Source organism: Herpailurus yagouaroundi, unplaced genomic scaffold, assembly GCF_014898765.1.
Source record: "Herpailurus yagouaroundi ecotype Mexico unplaced genomic scaffold, PumYag 203, whole genome shotgun sequence".
In the NCBI taxonomy this organism is placed as follows: Eukaryota; Metazoa; Chordata; class Mammalia; order Carnivora; family Felidae; genus Herpailurus; species Herpailurus yagouaroundi.
In genome coordinates, this window is record NW_024412434.1 from 23,708,108 (window position 1) to 23,731,042 (window position 22,935).

General features: G+C 38.0%; 1 protein-coding gene and 1 non-coding gene across 6 annotated transcripts in view; one reads left to right on the forward strand and one right to left on the reverse strand.

Annotated features, from left to right (window-relative positions):
• Positions 1-22,935, forward strand: part of USP6NL (USP6 N-terminal like) — a 247,803-nt gene that overhangs the window by 128,008 nt on the left and 96,860 nt on the right. For 2 of the 5 annotated variants that reach the window (XR_005783445.1, XM_040451462.1), the window contains exon 1: positions 20,142-20,212. The exons of the other annotated variants lie outside the window; for them this stretch is intronic. Coding sequence is in view for 1 of the 2 variants with exons in the window: in XM_040451462.1 (XP_040307396.1) it covers positions 20,203-20,212 (10 nt within the window). In the remaining variant the exon portion in view is untranslated. Of the gene's footprint in view, positions 1-20,141; positions 20,213-22,935 lie in introns of those variants that run through there. 5 annotated transcript variants of the gene reach the window in all.
• LOC121014938 (U6 spliceosomal RNA) lies at positions 18,030-18,136 on the reverse strand. The gene has a single exon (XR_005783525.1). It is a non-coding gene; the product is annotated as a U6 spliceosomal RNA (small nuclear RNA).

Sequence of the window (22,935 nt, forward strand, 5' to 3'; positions counted from 1 at the left end):
GTGTAGCTAGCTATCTAGTTATTCCAGCATCATTTATTGAAAAGATGTTTTCTCCATGAATTATTTTGAAACCTTGAAACTCTGAGATCTTGCTGTCATTTGTAACCATTTCCTTTCAATAAGAACTTAAGCCTGACAACAGAGCTTATTCAAATATAAAGAAATCCATCTTGTATATGTAAGTATATCTTTTAGGAGGCTGTGGGAATGATGAAAGGAACTGCTTTTTAGGGCTAATTCAAGCTAATAAGAAAGTGCTTGTTGGTAAGTTTCAAGTGCTGGTAACTTCTGAGAATTTGTAAAATTCTAAGGGATGAAATTCTGTGCCTAGTTAGTGATACATGATTATGAGATTTAAGAAAGTGAATTAGAAGAATATTAAAGGGGGACTTCCTTACATTTGGAGACATTTAAAGGAGACCTGGATCAATTAAAAAAACAAGGGGGAGAAAAAGATTTCTACAGTGGCCACTGATTCTAAGAAGAAAGAAAAGATAAAGGAATTTAAATTAAATAAATAAAAAAATATATAAAATTAGCGCCCGGGTGGCTCAGTGTTGTTTTTGGCTCAGGTTGTGATCTCGTTGTTCATGGGTTCCAGTCCTACATTGGGCTCTGTGCTGACAGAGCACAGATTCTCTCCTTCTCCATCTGCCCCTCCCCTGCTTGGGACCTCTGTCACTCTCTGAAAATAAATAAATGAACATTTATGTGTATACACATGTACATATACATATTCACATAAAAGCTGTTTAAGATGTCTTTTGAGTTTGAGGGTTTGAATGAGAGGTGGAAGAAAAGACTTGTAACCTATAATGAATGAAAAAGAGTAGTAAGTACTTTTAAAAATAGTGTCAGGAAGAATCAAGTGTAAATGAATTGACATCTGTGAACAGTATAATAAAAACACTTTAAAAGGCATAGCTTGATTCCTGGAAATCAGTAATGACCATAGGCCTGCCATTCAGAGCAGATCATGTAATGCAAACATGAAAGAGAAAGACTGCGTTCCAGACTTTCACTTCTATCTGCTTTTTGCTTGGTTAGTTTTTTGGTTTTTTGTTTTGTTTTTGTCAAATCAGAATTATCTTCAAACAGAAAAGAGAATTAGTCAGAAATGAGAGGTATTTGAAGCCCAGGGTAGGTTAGGGGATAACACCCTTTTAATTCAGGTCTTTAGGATTAAATGAGTTACAGACTCAGACTTCTTTGGAATAATTGTGAATAGTAAGAGTGGTAAAATACAGAGAAGATATCTGAAGACTGGACTCAAAGGAGCAATGGTAGATTCTGGTAACTAGAAACTATTGAATTTCATGATAATTGTAATCAGAATGCTAGCATGGTTTTATTAATAATGGCTCATGAATAGATTTAAAAGGAAATGATGATCTCTAGGAGCTTTTCTGGGTGTAAGAAGAACAAATTAATGTAAATTCCTTGCTGTCACTGAATAGACATCCCAAGGAAATGTTGCAAATAGGTTTTTGTTTTTGGTTTTACATTTCTTCTTTTTAAAAATTATTTTGGGGGAAAAATTGATATGTAACGTTATGTAAATTTCAGGTGTACAACATTGTAATTTGACATCTTTATGCCCCGCACAGTGATCAACACTAAAACTCTAGTTACCATCTCTCACCATACATATGACCCCTCTCCCCCATTTCACTCACCACCCCTCCACCCTCCTTCTTCTCTGGTGGCTATCAATCTGTCAATCTGTTCACTATGAGTTTGTGTTTTGTTTTGTTTGTTAATAGATTCCACATATGAGTGCAAATATATGTATTTTTCTTTATCTGACTTATTTCACTTAGCATAATACCTTCAAGAGTCATCCCTATGTTGTTGCAAATGGCAGGATTTTATTCTTTTTAAGGGCTGAGTAGTAGTCCATTGTGTCTGTATGCCACATCTTCTTTATCTGTTTGTCCATTGAAGGATGCTTAGCCTGTTCTCATTTCTCAGCTATTGTAAATAATGCATTGAAATCAGTGGTGCATATATCTTTCTGAATCAGTGTTTTTGTATTCTTCAGATAATCTCCCAGAAGTGGAATAGCTGGATGAATAGCTGGATCGTATGGTAGTTCTTTTCTTAATATTTTGAGCAAACTCCCTACTATTTTCCATAGTGGCTGCACCAGTTTACATTGCCATCAACAGTGGATAAGGGTTCCCTTTTCTACACATCTTCCCTGTCACTTGTTATTTCTTGTCTTTTTGATAATAGCATTCTATCCAGTGTGATCTAATATCTCATTGAGGTTTTGGTTTGTATTTTCCTAATAATTAGTGATGTTGATCATCATCGCATGAATGTATTGGCCATTTGTATGTCTTCTTTGGAAAAATGTCTGTTCAGACCTTCTTCCCATTTTTAAATTGGATTATTTGTGTTTAAGCTATTCAGTTATATGAGTTCTTAATATATTTTGGATATTAATCCCTTATTGGATATCTGATTTGCAAAAATTTTCTCCCATTCAGTAGGTTCCTTTTCATTTTGATGATTGTTTTCTTTTACTATGCAGAAGCTTTTTAGTTTGGGGTAATTCCATTTGTTTATTATTGCTTTTGTTTCCCTTGCCTTTGGAGTCACCTCCACAAAAATATTGCTAAGACCAGTGCCAAGGAGCTTACTGTTAGTTTTCTTCTAGGAATTTTATGGTTACAGTTCTTGCATTCAAGTCTTTAATTCATTTTGACAGAATTTTTGTGTGTAGTATAAGATAGTGGTCTAGTTTATCATTCTTTTGCATATGGTTGTCCAGTATTCTCAACACGATTTCTCGAAGAGACTGTCCTTTATTCACTGTATGTTCTTGGGTCCTTTGTCGTAAATTAATTGTCCATGTATGTGCAGGTTTAATTTTGGGCTCTCGATTATGTTCCATTGATCTGTGTATCTGCTTTTATACAAATACCATACTGTTTTGATAACTGTAACTTTGTAGTGTAGTTTGAAATCAGGGAGCATACCTCTAGCTTTGTTCTTCTACGTCAAGATTGTTTGGCTTCAGGTGGCTGCACACAAATTTTAGAATTATTTGATCTAATTCCATGAAAGATGACATTGGAATTTTGAGAGGTGTTGCATTGAACCTGTAGATTGCATTGGGTAGTGTGGATATTTAAACAATATTAACTCTTCTAATCCATGAGCAAGAATATCTTTTCAATTATTTGTGTCTTCTTCAGTTACTTTCATCAGTGCTCATTGTTTTCAATGTACAGGCTAGATTTTACCTCCTGGGACTGATTTTACCTCAGTCGGTTAAGCGCCTGACTTCAGGTCATGATCTCACAGTTTGTGGGTTTGAGCCCCGCGTCGAGCTCTATGCTGACAGCTCAGAGCCTCGAGCCTGCCAGGAGCCTGCTTCGGATTCTGTGTCTCCATCTCTCTGCCCCTCCCCTGCTTGACTGTGTGTGTGTGTGTGTGTGTGTGTGTGTGTGTGTGTGTGTGAAGTAAATAAACATTAAAAAAATTTTCACCACCTTGGTTAAATTTATTCCTAGGTATTTTATTCTTTTTGATGCAGTTATAAATGGGATTGTTTTCTTAATATCACTTTCTGATAATTTATTATTAGTGTATAGGAATGCCATAGATTTCTGTATGTTTATTTTGTATCCTGTTACTTTACTGAATTTATTTATTAATTCCGTGAGTTTTTTGATGTCATCTTTAGGGTTTTCTGTATATAGTCTTAGGTCATCTGAACATAGTGATAGTTGTGCTTCTTCTGTTCCTACTTGGATGCCTTTTATTTCTTTTTCTTGCCTGATTGTTGTGGGTAGGACTTCCAGTACTCTTTTGAGTAAAAGTGGTGAGAGTGGACCTCCTTGTCTTGTTTTTGATTGTAGGGGAAAAGCTTTTAGCTTTTCACCATTGAGTATGATGTTAGCTGTGGGTTTGTCATATATCCTTTGTTTTATTGAGGTCCATTCCCTCTATATCCATTTTGTTGAGAGGTGTTTTTGTTTAGCTTTATTCATTTGTTTTGTAGGAGAGAGTGCATGAGCAGGGGAGGGACAGGGGCAGGGGCAGAGGCAGAGGCAGAGGGAGAGGGAGAGATCCCAAGCAGGCTCCACCGTGTGGAGCCTGAAGCAGAGCTCTATCCCACAACCCTGACTCATGACCTGAGGCAAAATCAGGAATCAGATGTTCAAGTGACTGAACCACCCAGGCGACCCTGTGAAATCACTGAAGTGATTACATGGTTGTTATACTTCATTTTGTTAAGGTGGTGTATTATGCTGATTGATTTGTAGATGTTAAACCATCCTTGCATCCTTGGAATAAATTCTGCTTGATCATGGTGTATGATCCTTTTAATGTATTGTTGAATTTGATTTGCTCTTTTTGTTGTGGATTTTTGCATCAATGTTCATCAATGCTCTTGGCCTGTAATTTTGTTTTGTTGTGTCCTTATCTAGTTTGGGTATCAGGGTAATGGTTGCCTCATAAAATGAGAAAGTATTCCCTTTTCTTCGGTTTTTTTTTTTGGAAGAGTTTGAGAAGGATAAGTATTAAATCTTCTTTGAATGTTTGGTAGAATTTACCAGTGAGGCCATCTGGTCTTGGACTTTTGTTTGGTGGGAGGTTTTTGATTACTGATGCAATCTCCTTACTAGTAATTGGTCTGTTTAGGTTTTCTCTTTCTTTAGGATTCAGTCTTGAAAGATTATGTTTCTAGGAATTTATCCATTTCTTCTATAGTGCCCAGTTTGTCTGTATAATTGTTCCAATAGTCTCTTATTGATCCTTTGAGTTTTTGTGGCGTGACTTGTAAGTTCTCTTTCAAACAAACATTTGTTAGAGAGGGCTCTAATTAATTAGTTTCATTGATTTTTTTTTTTTTTTAAGTTTCTCTTGTATTTATTTCTGCCTTAATCCTTATCATTTTATTCCTTTTGCTGACTTTGGGCTTTTCCCCCCTACTAGCTCCTTTACGTGTTAAGTTAGGTTGTTTATTTGAGATTTTTCTTGTTTCTTGAGGTAGGTCTGTATCACTACAATCTTCCTTCTTAGAATAACTTTTGTTGCATTCCATATATTTTAGTGTGTCATATTTCTGTTTTAATTTGTCTCTAGGTGTATTTTTTATTTCTTTGATGACCCATTGGTTGTTCATAACATGTTTAATTTCTACATTTTTGTGTTTTTTCCAGTTTTATTTTTGCAATTGATTTCTAATTTTATACCGCTGTGGTTGAAGAAGATGCTTGATATGATTTGAGTCTCCTTGAATTTTTGGAGACTTGTTTTGTAGCCCTACATATTGATCTGTTTTGGAGAATGTCCCATGGCACTTGAGAAGAATGTGTATTCTGTTGCTTTGGGAAGGAATGTTCTGTATATGTCTATAAAGTCCATCTGGTCTAATGTGTCACTTAAGACTGATGTTTCTCTTTTAATTTTTTGTTTTGATTTATCTATTAATGTGAGTGATGTGTTAAAGTTTGCTACTTTATCAGATGTCAGTTTCTCCTTTTAGGTCTGTTAAATTTGCTTTATATATCTTGGTTGCATGTATATGTGTTGCATGCCTACATACTTATATATGGTATGCCTTCTTGTTGGGTTGATTCCTTTATCATTTTGTAATGGCCTTCTTTACTATTACAGTCTTTGTTTTAAAGTCTATTTTTTCTGCTATGAATATAGCTACTCCAGCTTTCTTTTCATTTCTATTCGCATGGAATATCCTTCTTTTTCAGTCTGTGTGTGTTCTTCTGATGTGAGTCTCTTGTAGATAGCATATAGATATTTTTTTAATTCACTCAGCCATTCCATGTCTTTTTATTGGAGAATTTACTCTATTTATATTCAAAGTAATTATTGATAATTTAAAGTAATTATTGATAGAGATATACTTCTTGCCATTTTGTTCACTGTGTTTTGGCTGTTTTCATACCTCTTGTCTGTTCCTTTCTTTTTCTCTTTCTCTCTTGACCTGTGGTTTGATGGCTTTCTTTAGTGTTATGTTTAGATTCTTTTGTTACTTTCTTTTGTGTATTTACCGTAAGTTTATGCTTTGTGGTTACTGTGAGGTTCACATATATCTTCTTCTGCATATATGATCTGATTTTAGTTAAATTTGAGGACATTCCAAAACTTTACATGGTTTTCTCCATGCCCTGCACATCTTCTATTTTTTTTGTCCTATTTTACATCTTTTTATGTATCTCTTAACTAATTACTGTAGTTTTAGTTACTTTTGCTATTTTTGTCTTTTAACCTCCATATTTGCTCTATAAGTTACTGGTCTACTACCTTTACTATATATTTACCTATTCTATTCTAGTAAGGTTTTTACTTTTGGATGTTTTCTTGTTATTAATCAGTGCCATTTCTTTTTGGTTTAGGGAACTCTCTTTAACATTTCTTGTAAGACCAGTTTAGTGATAATACTCCTTTAGTTTTTGTTTATGTGGAAAATGCGTGATCTCTCCTTCAATTCTGAAGGATAAGTCTTGCCAGGTAGAGAATTCCTGGAAGTTGGAAGTTTTTTCATTTTAGCCTTTGAATATGTCATGCCACTCTCCTTTGGCCTTCTGAATTTCTGCTGAAAAATCTCCTTTAGCCTCATGGGATTTCCTTTGTGTGTAATTAAGATTCTCTCTTTATCTTTTAACTTTTACCATTTTATTTATTTATTATTTTTTATTTAAAAAATTTTTTTTAATGTTTATTTAATTTTGACAGAGAGAGTACGAGTGGGGGAGGGGCAGAGAGAGAGGGAGACACAGAATCCCAAGCAGGCTCCAGGCTCTGAGCTGTCAGCCACAGAGCCTGACATGGGACTCGAACCCACAGACCATGAGATCATGACCTGAGCCAAAGTCGGATGCTCAACTGACTGAGCCACCAAGGCGCCCCTTTATTATTTTTTTTAATTATTATTATTATTTTTTTTTTTGAGAGAGAGAGACAGAGTGTGAACAGGGGAGGAGTAGAGAGAGAGGGAGATACAGAATCCAATGCTGTCAGCACAGAGCCCAACACCGGCTTGAAACCCACAAACTGTGAGAGCATGACCTGAGCTGAAGTTGGACACTTAACCTACTGAGCCACCCGGGCGTCCCTAACTTTTACCATTTTAATTATAATGTGTCTTAATGTAGATCACTTTGTGTTCATCTTTTTTGGAACTCTCTGGGCTTCCTGGACCTGTATGTCTGTATGTCTGTTTCATTCTTCAGATTAGGAAAGTTTTCAGCTATTTCTTGAAATACGTTTTCTGGCCCTTTCTCTTGCTCCTCTCCTTCTGGGATCTCTATAATGTGACTGTTAGTCTACTTGATGTTGTCACAAAAGTCCCATAAGTTATCTTTGTTTTATAGAAATTCTTTTTCTTCTTGCTGTTCTTTCTGGATGAGTTCTGTTGCTTTGTTTTCTGGCTCACTGACTTGATCTTTGCTCCATCCAGTCTGCTCTTGAATTCCTCTAGTATTTTTCAGTTCAGTTATTGTATTCTTCAGCTCTGTAACTTCTGTTTGGAACTTTATTATATTTTTTATCTCTTTGTTGAGGATCTCTCTGTGTTCATCCATTCTTCTCCTGAGTACGGTAAGCATCTTTATGACCATTACTTTGAACTCCTTTTGGGTAGATTGCTTATCTCCATTTCATTAATGTCTTTGCCTGATGTTTTTTTCTTGTTCTTTCTTTGGGATATATTCCTCTGTCTTTTCATTTTGCTTCTTTGTGCTTGTTTTTATGTATTAGACAAATCAACTGCTTTTTCCCAGTCTTGAAGGAATGACCTTGTGTAGGAGATTTGATGGTGGAACCCAGAAGCGCAACCCTGTCTCACCAGCCGAGCTGGACACCCAAGGGGTGTTCCCTGTGTGGGCTGCATGCACTCATCTCATGTGGCATAGGGGTGGGCAGGGCTGGCACCTGGCCCAGCTGTGATTTGCTGGATGTGCTGTACGGGTGGATGGGTTTTCAATTGGGTGCCTCACTGGCTCTAACAGGTTAGAGAGATAGCTCCAAGATGGAGCCTGCTGGTGCTACATTAGCAAGGTAGGATGGGGTTGCAAATATGGCAGCCACTAGTGTCTCCATCCCTGGAGAAAATCACAGTGGTTTCCTGCCTGTCTGGCAGGTGCTTTAAAATTGACAAGTGGGTCTCCACATATGATTTAGGCACTTTTCAAACTGGTGTGTTTGCACTGGGTCCTGCGGTGAATGAGTCTATATAAGAGCTCCTTAAGAGTGGGTTCTCCGTTCCCTATAGTTTTATTGCTTTCCTGGATATAATCCCTGTTGGTTTTCAAAGCCCAGTGATTAGTGTATCTTCTTTCATTCAGGATCTAAGGGTTGAGTGCCTGATGTGGAGTACAAATCCCTCACTTGTCAGGGAAAAGTTCTGTATTCTTGAAATCCCTTCTGAGTGTGGTTTTTCTTTGCTTTGCCCCCTCCCCTCCCCCCTGCCCCCCTCCCCCTCTCCCTCCCTCTCTCTCTGTCTCTCTCTCTCTCTCTCTCTCTCTTCTCCTCTCCTGCCTTTCCAGTTCTTGATGCTGTCATTTTTGTTCTTTGTTGTGAAGGCTCTTTTCGTCTAGTTTTCTGGTCTTTCTCAGAGGAAATTATTCCATAAGTAGTTATATATTTGCTGTATCCATGCAAGGGAGGGAGTTCAGGATCTTAATATGCTGCTGTCTTGAGCCAGCCTACCAGAAGATAGCTTTTATTTGGGTGTTAGAAATGTATTTGATAAAGTCTTCTTTGATGTCCCCACAGACTGCAAGAAAAAAATAGGTTTTGTAAGGATTTATATTTGATTGATGGATCATGTTTAATTAATTCATTTATGTCAGAGTCAAGGTCTTTGCTAATATGTCCTAGGATCTTAACTTATTCAGCAGTTTTTCAGTGGCCAGGGTGAAATTTCATTGTAATCATTGGGTTTGTGAAGGAAGAAAGAGGGTACAGTGTTGATAGAGAGAGCAAAAGTAAGGTTATGAAATTAAGTTTTGTCAAGATCTTTTGAGGCTAGAATGATAGACCAAAGTGAAGACTAGATTAAAAATGATACAATGTCATGTTCTACACTGTGATCAAGATAGCCCCTAAGAGAGGACTGAGGGATTTCAATGAAGTGTGTGCTAAATACGAGTCCATTAAATGGACTCCCAGCCAGGAAAGAAAAGTCAATGATTTAGTTGCAGGTCAAAAAGGGTAACAGAGCTGTTATTTTCCTCACATCAGACCTGTCTTGGATATTTGGGTGTCACATTTCAAGGGGGATTTTAATAAAATGTCATGTGTTGAACAGTGTGAATATCTCAGTGGTTTGTATTTATAGGCTTATCATGTGGAAAAGTCTAATTTTTTTTAGAGCTGAAAGGAAGACATTTCTAATAATAATTAGAACATTTCAAGATGGAATGGGCTGACTTGTGAGCTTGGGAGATTTTCGTCTCTGGAGGCATTAAAGGAGAAATTCTGTGACAACTTATTAAGAACGTTATCAAGGGGATGTTAACATTTGTGGGAAGCTGAGCTAGATACCCTTGAAGATCCTTTACAATTCCTTTAATGTGTGTGTGGGTTTTTTTTACATAAAATTTTGCTTTGATACCTCCACAGTCAGTTTTTATTAATCTTGTCCTTAAAACTTTATTAATAATTAATACCCTATTTTACATGGCCCTTAAAGTAATGCCTTTATGAACCCAGTTAAATGTGAGGTTCACAAGAATTCTATGAGTTGGGTAGGAGACGTCTTACAGGTTTTAAGCAGCTATATCTTAGTGATTGAGTGTGTGGCTTCTGGATCCCCGAGCATCTGGGCTCTGCCACCTGCCATAAGACCTTTGGAAATATGTGCCCCTCTTTCCTCATCTGGGGTTTGGTGATGCATTATTTTATATATATATGGTGCCTACACCATAGGGTTGTTTGAGTTTATGATCATATGATCATATGCTTGAGAATATATGCTTAGAACATTATGATATACTTGGAACAGTATCCGACATGCAGGAGACATTTAGTAAATGTTAGCTAGTCCTCTTGTCATTTTTTCTATTTTACAGGTGAGGAAACTGACGCTCACGCAGGTTGTAACTTGCCCAAGTTTACGTCAATAATAAGTGGTAGAATTATTAAGAATTCTGTTGGGGGGCACCTAGGTGCTTAACCGACTGAAGCGTTTGACTTCGGCCCAGGTCATGATCTTATACGGTTTGTGGGTTTGAGCCCCACATCAGGCTCTGTGCTGATAGCTCGGAGCCTGGAACCTGCTCTGGATTCTGTGTCTCCCTCTCTCTCTCTCTGCCCCTCCTCCACTTGCACTCTTTCCCTTTCTCTCAAAAATAAATAAACATTTAAAGGAAATAATTCTGTTGAACTGAACAAAAACAAAATCAGAAATGGAGTAAAATTACCGATATATGGACTAATTTTGTACTAATTTGTGTAACAGTATTGATTTCATTTTAATTTGTTAAATGAATCATCAGGCTGTTGTGAATCTATTACTATAGATTTTGGGGAAAGCTCTGGTTTGCATATGTTTACATATATACACACATTCCAGACATGATTCAGTAAGAAAATGCTTTCTAAAGCATATTGTAAATAAAGAAAACTACACTTTTCAAAAGATTTATGGTGCTTGATAGCATTTAAAAGGAAATAGTTAACTTTGGTTTGTGTTGGCATTCCAGTATACTTGCTAAGCAATTTGAGCTTCTTATTTCTAGATGTGCTGTTAAGATTTCTAGAGGGATATAAGTCAAACCGAAGGCATCTCCTAGAAGAAAAGTCCAAATTGGCTCTTATTTATAGGGTTGAAATAAACAAAAATGATCTCACTTAAACTCTGTTCTACCTTTAATCACCTTTTATAATAATTAATTTATTAAATGCTCTGTAGTTTTCTAGTCATGTGAGAGACAGTTTACATGGTATAGTAACATAGTTGTCCTCTGCAGATGGTATGATGTGCTTTAAGAAAGATTATCACTTTTGCCTTTCTCTCCTTGGCTGGCAAGGTCCTGTGGGGAACACATCTCTTATGGTAATGATTCTTTTATTCATTTACAAGGTTGTAAACATCTTGAGGGCAGATATTGTGTCTTAATAATCTATGTTTCTCAGTACTCGCGAAGAGCCTTTGTCTATAGTGAGTTTGTGAAATTGTCAAAGCATTGATGGTTTTATTGGAAACCTAAGAACTCATTAGATTGGCTGTATTACAAATAGTCGGTTAAAGTAATATAAGCCATTTGTCAGCAAGTTTATTAAAGTTATGTTCTTGAAAAGAACTGCTGTAGGCAAAACTGCATTTGACAAATCAGTGTCATATGGAAAATAAGAGTTTAAAGGAAAAAAATACTCTCTAAAAGGCTTTAAAGGCATTTCAAGAACACTGTAAATGAGAGTTCTATGAGACATCTATTTCAAAAACAACCTAGATTTGTCAGCAGTAAAAATCACATTGAGTAAGTAAGTCAATTGATTAGAAAAGTTGTAGTGTGATCTGCTGAGGCAGATTTTCCTGTAAATTTTATTTGGCTTGTATGCTTTTCTTTTCTTTCTTTCTTCCTGTTTTTTGTTTGTTTGTTTGTTTGTTTTGTTTTGTTTTGTTTTTTAAGTAAGCTTTCTGCCCAACATGGGGCTTGAACTCACCATCCTGAAATCAAGAGTTGCACACTCGACCAACTTGGGCAGCCCACCCCCTCTTGTATTTCTTTTAAAGTGTTTGAACTAGTCTATAACAGCCTAAAATTTAATGCCTTTAGCATTTATATTATCCTTTAATTTTTACATTTCTCAGTAAAATACTGACTCCTTTCCAAATCATTGTGATGGTTAAAGACATGTTTCTCTGGACCTGGTTTTCTATTCATATATTGAGAAGCTGGGATATATATTCTTAATTTCCCCTTTCTGCACCATCACAGCCCCTCTGCCTGGATGGCCTGCTAGAGGAGAAAGTGCTAATTGGTTTTCTTGTGATTATGGGAAAGAAATAGTTATGCACTTGGCACAGTTTTCATCTCTTTGAATTTACATTCTTCCTTTCCTTCCTTTAGAGCAGTAAAGAAAACTGGAAGAGATGAAGGCATTCATTTCATCGTAAAAGCTGAGGTGACCTTGTACTTGACTCTCTTCATGTTTCAGGTCCCTGCAGGCTAGAATGAGGGTGTGGTAGAGAAGGGAACTTTTGCTGTCAAGGGAGCTGTGCTGGAGTAGAATTTAATCTTCAATCTCCTGAGGAGGGGTTTTTCTCCTAACATTAATTATCTTTACAGTTGTTAAGAATTTTATGCCTGTCTGTCTGTCTGTATGCATGTATGTATTTAAAGTTGGGTATGGAGTCCAATATGGGGCTTGAACTCACGACCCTGAGATCAAGACCCTAGCTCAAATCAAGAGTTGGGCACTTAATTGACTGAGCCACCCAGGTACCCCCCAGATTTTTACTTTTATGTTTTGATAAGGTGGTACATGTACATAGTAAACAATTCAAGATGCACTAAAGGTTATGCATTGAAAAATAAGTGTCCTTTCCATTCACCTACCTAGTTTTAAGTTCCCCAGGGCAGCCACTGTTAATTTTGTGTATTTCTGTGTATCCCTAACCCCTGACAGGGTGTTATATTCACTATTCTGAACCTTGCTTTTTTTCCCCTACTTACAATGTATCTTGGAAATGAATCCAAATCAGTGTGTAATTTTGCCATGTGATTTTTAATAGCCAAATTGATGGACATTTATATTGTTTCCAGTCTTTTTCGGTAGATTATGAAGTTGGTCAAGCTTATTTACTTGTATAAGAGGAATTTGGGTTGCTGTTATAAATGTGTTCTGTAACTTCAGATGGTATACTCAATGAGTATGAAGGAGACAGTGCTCTCTAAGAAATGCTTTCCTCAATGAGAAGGGTGGCAGGTCCTTTATAATCAGTCTCCTAGGAGAATGGTGATATTTCATGTGGAGATTGGTATAACTCATCAAGTACAGTATTCTCGAAGAGGCTCCCCCCGCCCCTTTACTCGTGTCTTTGAGTTTTACTCTTTAACTGCTGTATATAAAAAATTCATATAGAGTCTGATTGAACCTGTCTATAAGTTTTGGGCCAGGCAATCGAGTGACGTTGGGATGGGGGTGGGATGTTTAGGTTACAGTAAAAACCTGGGTAGGAATTTTCAAGATATCCAGACAAGGTATTATCTGCAGCTCAGTGGCAGCCCATCCCTTTCTTTCTTGGGTCAGTTGCATCTAAGTTATTGGTTTTTGTTTTTGTTTTTAAATTCTGACTATAATGGTGCTGTTTTCTTTGGAGATCTACATTCCACGGCTATTTTTCTTAAAAATATATTCCGTTCTGGGAAAATAATGTAGATGGTGGAATATATACATATTGAAGGGATGTGTATTCGGATGTGCTTAGATTTGTTTTTAAAATTGGCTTTTTGAGCAGAATTTGCATCATTAAAAAGAGGTTTACAGTTGCCATTATCTTAGTCACTTAATTCTGAATGACTCAGGTCTTGATGAATGAATACCCGAGTAATGATGTTATGTTCGTAGTATCAGAGCGGAAGATACTAATTTGTACTATGTTTATTTTGCTTTCTTATGGCCTCAAACTAATGTCTCCTTTTGTTATTTTCCTGCACACACCTAACTTTTGCCCACGGAGATTGCCTTCTGCTCCAGTTGTGTGGGTGGGATATTATGAAAAAGAAGAAGGAGAAGGAGAAGTGATACAAGTTGGAAGACCTGTCTTTTTTACCCCAACAGTGAATGTGACTGTTGAGGTATGTGCTCTTGAAATAGGTGTACCTGGTGCTGTGGACTATGGCTTTTTATTAACATTCCGTGGCTTTCTGTTCTTGTCCAAATGGTAAGTTTCTACCGTTCTTTTGAGGCCTGGCTAAAATGTTGCTTTGTAGGTGAAGTCTTTTTCTGACTTTGCTTTTTTCCTATTAACGTCTCTGTGGATTTTAAAAAGACATCTATTAAGGGGAGTTTATTACATATTTACAGTGGATTCTTTATGTGTCTCATCCCCTTAGGGGACTGTGATCTGTATGAAGAATTACATTTTGTCCCTATTTATATTCACAGTGGCAGTAAATGGCGTTCAGTAATTTTTGAATTAATGAATATAAGAAAACTTAATCCATCTCATTTTTTCTGAGGGAAAGCTGGTCTTTATATTCTTACTCTGACCTTCACTCACTTACATGACTTATTATTTGGTATTCCAAGTGGAAGTTTTAGGTGTTCTTAGAGATAGGGGAGGATTATTTTGATGGCTAGATAACTTTCTTCAAAAATTGTTTTATAGCTTTCCATCTAAAACCTCATAAGAGAACTGGGGAGCAAGTTTGTTTACCAGGCATTGTACTATTTTATTAAAAAGCTTAAGATGTGTTTGGGAAAAATGTTTTTTTTAACTTTCAATCTTATTAATGTCCTCTTTACATTAGAAAAGAGTTCTTATGTTAAAAAAATATTTTAGGGGCGCCTGGGTGGCGCAGTCGGTTAAGCGTCCGACTTCAGCCAGGTCACGATCTCGCGGTCCGGGAGTTCGAGCCCCGCGTCAGGCTCTGGGCTGATGGCTCAGAGCCTGGAGCCTGTTTCCGATTCTGTGTCTCCCTCTCTCTCTGCCCCTCCCCCGTTCATGCTCTGTCTCTCTCTGTCCCAAAAATAAATAAACGTTGAAAAAAAAAATTAAAAAAAAAAATTTTAGGGTTGCTTGGGTGGCTCATTTGTTTGAGCGTCTGACTCTTGATTTCAGCTTGGGTCATGTTCTCACAGTCATGGTCTCATGGTTGTGGGATCGAGCCCTGCATTGGGCTCTGTGCTGAGCATGGAGCCTGCTCTCTCTCCCTCTCTTTCTGCCCCTCTCCCACTCTCATGCACATACACATGCGTGCACTCTCTCAGAATAAATGAACATTTAAAAAATACATATGTATTTTGTAATAACAGTAACTTAAGCTTTAGTTAATGACCATTCAGAAAAAAATGTAGAAGTGTAAGAAGAAAATATAATTATATGCAGTTCCTCCTGTCAGACTCTCAGAAATTAAAACACTTGTTAACATTTGGTGCGTTTCGTTCTTATCTTTTCTTTTTTTTTAAGATTTTAGTTTCAGCTGATCTCCACACCCAGTGTAGACACAACCCCAAGGTCAGTAATTGCACGCTCCATCAACCGAGCCAGCCAGGTGCCCCTCATTGTTGTCTTTTTTCTGTTCATGGATTTTTTTGTTTGTTTAGTTTTTCACGGCAGTTGATGATTTATTGTTTTCTTGTTTGGCACTGAAGTAACTTTAGTCTTCACGTGGCACACTTCTGGTGAAACGTATCATTTAAGACCTCTGTAGATCACATCTAAGGGGTTGATATTGTGTTACCTTAGCAAATCAGAAATGCTTCCAAAATACTACTCGCTTTCTTTTTGAGGCCATTAAATTTTGTGTTCTGCTTTGGTTTTTATTTCACTCCCACATAGGGATTTGGTGTTTGTGAAATGACTAGAGAAAAACAAAGCTACTTTGAAAGGCACTAGGGAGGCATCTAGGTGCCCTCTTTGACCAGGTAACTCACTTTCGTGCACATAGTCCATGACTCAGATTCATGCCTGAGGAAAACTGCCAATTGTTACCTGTGATGGCCCTTGGGCATGTTGAAACTGATGAAACATTAAAATTTTTCAGATGCCAGGGGTGAGAGCTGGAGTGTTTGTACAACATTATATACTACAAGTTGCCTGTAGTAGATGTGTTGAAAATCCTGTTTTTTTTAAAGTTTGATTACTTTAGAATTAATGAATCTTCACTCTGAAGAACTTATGAGTTATATGTAGGAGAAAAAAAGATAATGGTCAAAAGGGTTTGAAAAATAATAAATGTAGGACCGGGTTATGTTGAATAGAGGGTATGGATCAAAGGCGACTAACAAACGTTGGTGGGGAGCCCATGTTTCCCTGTTCCCTGCTCAGGTCTGGTGATTGTTACCTAGTAAAGCATTAAAAAAATAGGTTTAATTTTATCAGTATTTTAGCTGCTCCAATGTAACATTTGGAAATTTTTATTTGCTTGCTTATAAGTATAAATCAGTTCCTAGGTAATTACATTTTGGCAGCTTTGTAGTTCAATCAGTGGATTGAAACTTTGGAAACTTGGGTATGTGAAAGTGCACGGAAATAAGTAATTTGGGAAGTCATCATTTTCGGATCTTGGAAGAGCTTTGTCTTTATTGGAGGAGGAGATTCACTTGTGGAAACACAGCCAACACACGGCGGGCTGATCACACTGACTCCGGTAACCCACTTCCTGGTTATGGTGCGTTAGTTTCTTGGTAGCTTATACCTTATTAATTTACAGATACACAGATATATTCTCTCTCTCTCTTCTCTTTTGTAACATAATGGGCAAGAGGACAGGCTTTGGAGCCTTCCAGATGTGGCTTTGACACTTAACATAGCCTTGGACAAGTTTCACTTTTCTCACCTATAAACTGAACGGTAATAGGGCTATTTGAACATTCAGTGAGATATTGTGTGTGCCTAGCACAGTGCCCGATGGGTAATGAGAGCTCAACAGTGTGAGGTCTTAATAAGCAAATTCTTCTTCCCTCCCCAGCAGCCTTGGTTTTCTCCACAGCTTCTGGCCAGTTTTCTCTTCAAAACCACCTCCGTGGCTTCCTGTTGACTGAAGGGCACTTCCTTGGTCTCTTGCCCTGATTTAATGCTACTTTGAGGATCCCTGTTAACAGAGTCACTTGACAAACCTTTGTTCATTCGCTTTCCATTTGACGTATCCAAAGATTATGTGGAGTGATTAAGAGTGCCCTGGGGCCTTCTTGCCTTGGTCTGAATGCCACTTCTGTAACTTCAGTGCTGTGTGATCTTTTCAAGTTAATTAACCTAACAATTTTCTTTCTGCTAAACGAACAATAATGATACCTACCTTATAGTTTTGATGTGAGGTCATTCGACAAAATAACATACAGGAGGTGTTTAGATTGTACAGAATAAATGCTAGCTGTTATTATGAGCCAGGCTCTCCGTTGGTACTTAGGTTATTTAGTCTCCTCCTCATCAGTGACTTTCATATGTGTATAGATAGCACTTTTGATATTTGTTATGTAAAATAAGTCTTACACAAGGCTCCCCAACACAAAATTATTGGCACAATAATGGTAACCACGTGAAGAATGTGTGCTTCGTTAAACATACGTGCACATGTGAGATACTCTTACATGATGTTCTCAGGAGTTGTCAGGTGAGATGTGGTGAGTGCAGCTATATGATGAGAATTCCATGGTGCTGGGCTTGGAGATTATGGCACTTTTTTTTTTTTTTGTTAAATAATTGAATGAATGACAGCTTCAGCATGATATGAACACTTATATTTATTATTTTCCAAGTTGCTGGCTTTCAGTGGCCTTATATTCTGATTTGGACCTAAGGGCCATTCAGAGACCAAATAATACTTGCATTGTTAATACTTTTAAAACATGTATTAAGGTAATTCTTTGTGTGTTACTCTGTTGTTCTAGATGATACTGAGTTCTTGTTTTTATATGCCATGCTGGGTTCAGTTTGTTTTTTGCACGTCATTTTTGATTTAAATAGTAGAAAAGTTACCATTGGGTCGAGAAGAGGGTTTGCCAAATTATCTGTGGAATTAGTTATGTACTATTAGGGTAGGCATTCTCTGAACCCTCTTCCGTCCCCTTTGTTGGGTATGTGATCTACGAGAATCTGCTGTAATTGCATCATTTCTTGTTAGCTCCCATTGGGCTGAATTCAGCATGAACTTGTAGTGAACATAACTGCATGCTTACAGTTCCGAATGAGCCGGAAGAGTTGTGAAGGTCAAGTAAGTGCATTAGATTCAACAGAATTCTTCCCATAAACATGGAAATTAATTGTGAGGGCCTTTGAGTTAGTATCTCCAAAACACCTGAAGTATTTTAGCAGAGTTAACTTTAGTATCCATTTGGTGATTTGTCTGTCAAATATTTTTGCAGGTTTTTTCTTTTCTCTTTTGGAACGCTTCATGAGTTTCATGCATCCTTGTTCAGGGGCCATGCTAAATCTTCTCTGTATTGTTCCAACTTTTACCCTACATGCTGCCAAAGCGAACACTGCATGTTTCTTGATCGTTTCCTATTATCCTAAAACATACAGCTTAAAATATAATAGAGGAGTACAGTTGCTTAGAGGGGTCACAAAGACTGTTCGCATAAGTGGTTCTTGGATTCTCTATATCATTGGACTCCATTTTGCACAAATAGTAGACAAAGTCAGTTTCGTAAGTTTAGAAGGCTACTAGAAAGCAGAAAGCAGCTGTTAAGAATCCACAGGAATCACAAATAGATTTGTTTCTAAGAAAATAAATATAAGGACTAGCAGAAATGAGAAGAAATATAAAGATGATCCATTTGTGCTTTAGCAAAATAGCTTGGTATTAGAAACAAGGCTTTGAAGTCAGACAGCCTGACTTTGAAGTCCTGCTCTGCCACTTACTTCCCATAGGACCAGAATGACTTAACCTCTCCACACATCAGGCTCTCCTTATGTAAACTGAGAATAGAGACACAACTATCAGAGTAGGTTGTCATGAGGATTATATGAGATTACACATAGTAAATGCTCAACACAGGTCTGGCACATAGTAAACGCTCACTAGACAGGTTATAAAGTATCCACAAACAGGGAGTCATTACCAATGAGTCTGTGTCATCTATTCAAACAATCATATTGCCGGTAAAGCAGCTAAGGTATAATCCTGAATTTGCCAGCCACTGTAGGCGGATTTAAATGAGTGAAGTGACTCATAGGCTTGTCTTGGTTCTAAGTATGTGTTGTTGGTAATTTTGTCACTCAACCCTGCCCCCAAATGTGGGAGTTACACTCATACTCAACAACTAGTAATTATGCTTCTCATCAGTAGTAATGGTATTTAAATACTGTTACATCACTCCATATCCTTTTTCTCTATGAATCACCTTACACATAAACGTAGGAGTTACTAGTGTGATTTGGGGAGTTCTAGGGAACCAATAGTGATACTGTTTCTTCTCCTTGAGAAGTAAGACACAAGAGACTGACAGATGGAGATCAAAATGGCTTCTGTATTGGTTGATCTAAGGATGTGACATTAGATCCATTAGGTCCAATGGGCCTTATTAGCCCATCTTGACTTAGACTTCCCCACTGGGTGACTAGCATAGCTGAGCAACCACAGACCTCCCCTCAGGACAGGTGCCTTCATGCATGGAGAACAGACCAGATGGCTTGCCCCCCAGGGTGGCTGAGAGAGAGAGAGAGAGAGAGAGAGAGAGAGAGAGAGAGAGAGAGCGCGTGTGAACACGCAAGGAGCTGAGCCAAGCCAACCTCAAAAGTCCTTCTGCCCCTATAAGAGGGGAAGAGTATGGGGAGAGTTCTGGAGTGTTCATACATGGATTTAAAAGCATGATGGTAGTACATTCAGCCAAGTGGGCAGGACCTTCCTGTCAAGAATGTGAGACTACGATTTTGGGAGTAGTTTCTGGGAGTAGACAGGTAGCTAAATCAGGAAGACGTGGGGAGAGGAGTGGGCTGGGCACAGACATCACAGACATATCTCTGGTTTTCTTCGTCTTTCAGGAGGCTCCTGCCTTTTTTTTTTTTTTTAAATTCCTTCCCTCCTCTCCTTCCCTCCTTTCCTCCCTCCCTCCCTCCCTTCCTTCCTGGATATGAAGTACTTGTAAATATGCAGAAGTGCTAATCAGAAATAGATGGTGACTTCTCATTTCTGAATTTTAGAATCTTAATAAAATTTTAAATGCTACCTTGAAATAGAATTGAAAAAAACTTAGAATCTTTTGTAAAGGTGTACTTTTTGCAGGGAAAGTATTTCTGAAAAATAGCTTAAAATCTAATTGTTAAAAATAAATTGATATGTTAAGTGTTGAGCTGGTTGAATAGTTCACAATAGTAATAATTCTGAGGAATTAGTTTCATCCTTTTAAGAAATACTTGGTGAGCAGCGACCGTGTGCTAGACCCTATGATTAGATACAGTGACCGCAGGGTGAATGAGAGAACTGTGTTTTGTTCGTGGAGCTTACAATTAAATAACACGTCAGTAAATCATATGTCAATAAAATGTTACGGGTTCCTGTTTCAAAGAGAACTCAAACAAAAGAAGCAGTGGCTGGTTCTCCCTTTATGCCAGCAGGTATGGGTAGTTCAACTGGAAGCAGACTGTCATTCCTGACTGCATTTGAGAAAAACTTACCTTCTCAATTACAATAAATCTTTGCCAGTAATTGGCTTTAGGACTTTAAATATTATTTTGTTTCTCCTCTTTCTAGAAAATAGGAAGCAAGTAATAGAAGGCTGCCCAGGAATTCTTGCTATGACTATAATTTTAAACATTTTCTGAGTTATGGAAATATTAAATACCTAGCTGATACTGGGTGCTCCGTGTTTAAAATATTAGAGATGTGCCCTGTTCTTGGCTTGCTTGGCCGGGATAGCCTTGCAGGTCTGCGTGGGTCATGTGGGTCACTTGGAGGAAAGAGGGAGACCAGGCCAGGGGAACTTTGCTCCCTCTCTCCTGTACCCGACCTGCCTGCCTGGCTTGGCACTTGGGCTTCTGTATAAGGATTTGTGGGAAGAAATGTGTTCTGCACGTTGAATGGCAAATTTAAAAACTATTCGTTTAAAGTATGATATATAATAGGAGATATCAATGTCATGCTGATCGTGATAGAATATAAATATTTTGAATGAAAAGATACAAAGCCTGTTTGTAAATCCTGAAGAGCATTTAAGCTTACTTATTTTGAATGTTTTTATGGTATCAGACCATGTGGATTAAGCCAGAGAAATATGAAGCTATTATGTGGATACTTGTGTGACTGTTTTGAGGGGAAATCTGGGCGTTTCTGGGGACTTTTGGGTTCTTTCATGTAGTTTGCTTTTAGCCTTTGGCTGTCTCTTCCTTGATCACCATTACTTGTCATAGTTTTCCCAGTGAACATGGGAAAGAGAGAAGGAAACCAATGATTTTTCTAAGATTATTACTCAGTTGGGGGAGGAAGAAGGAGATTAGTAGGTGTTGGGGGTTGTGCAGTTTTTGAGGACATTGTTTAACATGAAATTGAGTGAGTTAGGAGAGGGGGAAATAGGACGGGGCTGGGGCGCGAGGGAATATTGGATGATAGATGACCTCCCTGTGGAGGGAAGAGACCCTGGGTTAGTCTTCTCCCAGGACCACCAGGTGGTGCTTTTGGCCTAGACTCCCCCGGGATCCTGGCATGCTGTTTCAGAATCAGCATTATAGGGGCCGGTAGGGGGAGGCAGGCAGGGATATGTACCTTGTAGGTGCCTGCATTTAACATCATCTCATACGAAACACCTAGTTAAAATCCGTGGTATTTCAGGCTCTTTTGTGACTGGTGCACCTGCCTTTATTTTATTCGTTTGTTTTTAGTTGTGTTTTAATGTTGATCTGCTTAACTCTGTGTATTTCTCCTCTGAGCATTTCTTCCAGCCTTGAATCTAGAACATGAGAAAATAAATGCTGAAGTTTTCAGCAGTGGTGCCTAATTAAGATTTTACCATTAAAAGAACTCTTATTTTTGATATATCTTAGCCCATAGTGCACTAAGAAAGTGATCACAAGTAGCTGAAACCATTGCTTAGGCACCACTGGTACTTGGGGCCTCTTTTGGTTGAAAGATGAGGTTGAATGAAGGAACTCTGATTATAGACCAGAATAACTTATTCAAATTATTTCAAGGAAAAAAAAAGAGCATTATTTGTATTGAGCAGGAAGTGTAAGCCACCAGGAGCTGAAGCATGAAGCAGCTTCTGTCTGTGTTCTTTTAGGCTGAAAGGTCTCTACGATGGTGACTCACTCTGCTGTCTCAGGTCCTGCGTTCCTCTTTGCAACAGCTGCTTTTTCTCAGCTTACTGGTCGTTTCTGCTTCCTCTGTTGTTCTGTTGCCTTTGGTCACCACTGCCTAGTAAGCTCTTTACCTTAGGATGTTTTCTCTTTAACTCCCATTAAAAATGGACTCTCGTTTTTATCCTAGTTCACATTCCTTAGAGAAGACTGGTTGAATAAATTATATTAATGTATTAGGTAGGAAGCTTTCCAGCTACGGAAAAGGTTAAGGTAGATCTGTTGATGTATTGGAGCCAGACTGAACTGTCTGTTCCATGAAGGCATGTTGTAGTTTGGCTATTAGCCGCCGCGGTGGGAGAAGAAGTGGCATGGAGGTTCGGAGGTGCCACAACCGGGGCTTGGAGCCCCTGCTTCCTCCCTATAAGAATGGGTCGCTAAGCCTTTATTGGCACACCACTGGGTAGGTCTGCAGATGTGGATATGCACAAGCTCCAAGATGCACTGTTAAATGAAAAAGAGTGAGGTGTAGAGCTATTTATAGAACAATTCTAGTTTCTCACTAGAAAAGGGAGACTTGAAATCCGTGTGTGCATGCATGCATGTAGATTCTTGTATAGTGTGGAGAATGTGTTTTGCAGGTATTGGTGGCTGCTTTTAGGAAGGGCATTTAGGTTTGGAGTGTGGTGTGTGTGTGTGCAGATCAGAGTTCAGTTTTGGACACTTTGTAGTTGATTATGAACACCAAAAGCCAATAAAATTATTATATGATCAGAATAATGTCAGTATCGTATAATCAAAATAGTGTCAGTGTCATTTATCTAAGTCTCGAATATTATGAGGTATGTAAAAATAAGTATAATAATCCTAATGTTGAAAGTGTCAAGATCACATGGATTCATTTCTCCTACATGCCATGTGTGTACAAATGGCCTTTGTACATTTCTTCACGTTTGCCTGTGGCTTTATCACTTTCTGCTTGGCTAGTTCTGAGATTTCAAACAGTCCTCTCGCCCTCTGTTTGGAGTCTTTTCTGTGTAAGCTTTTAC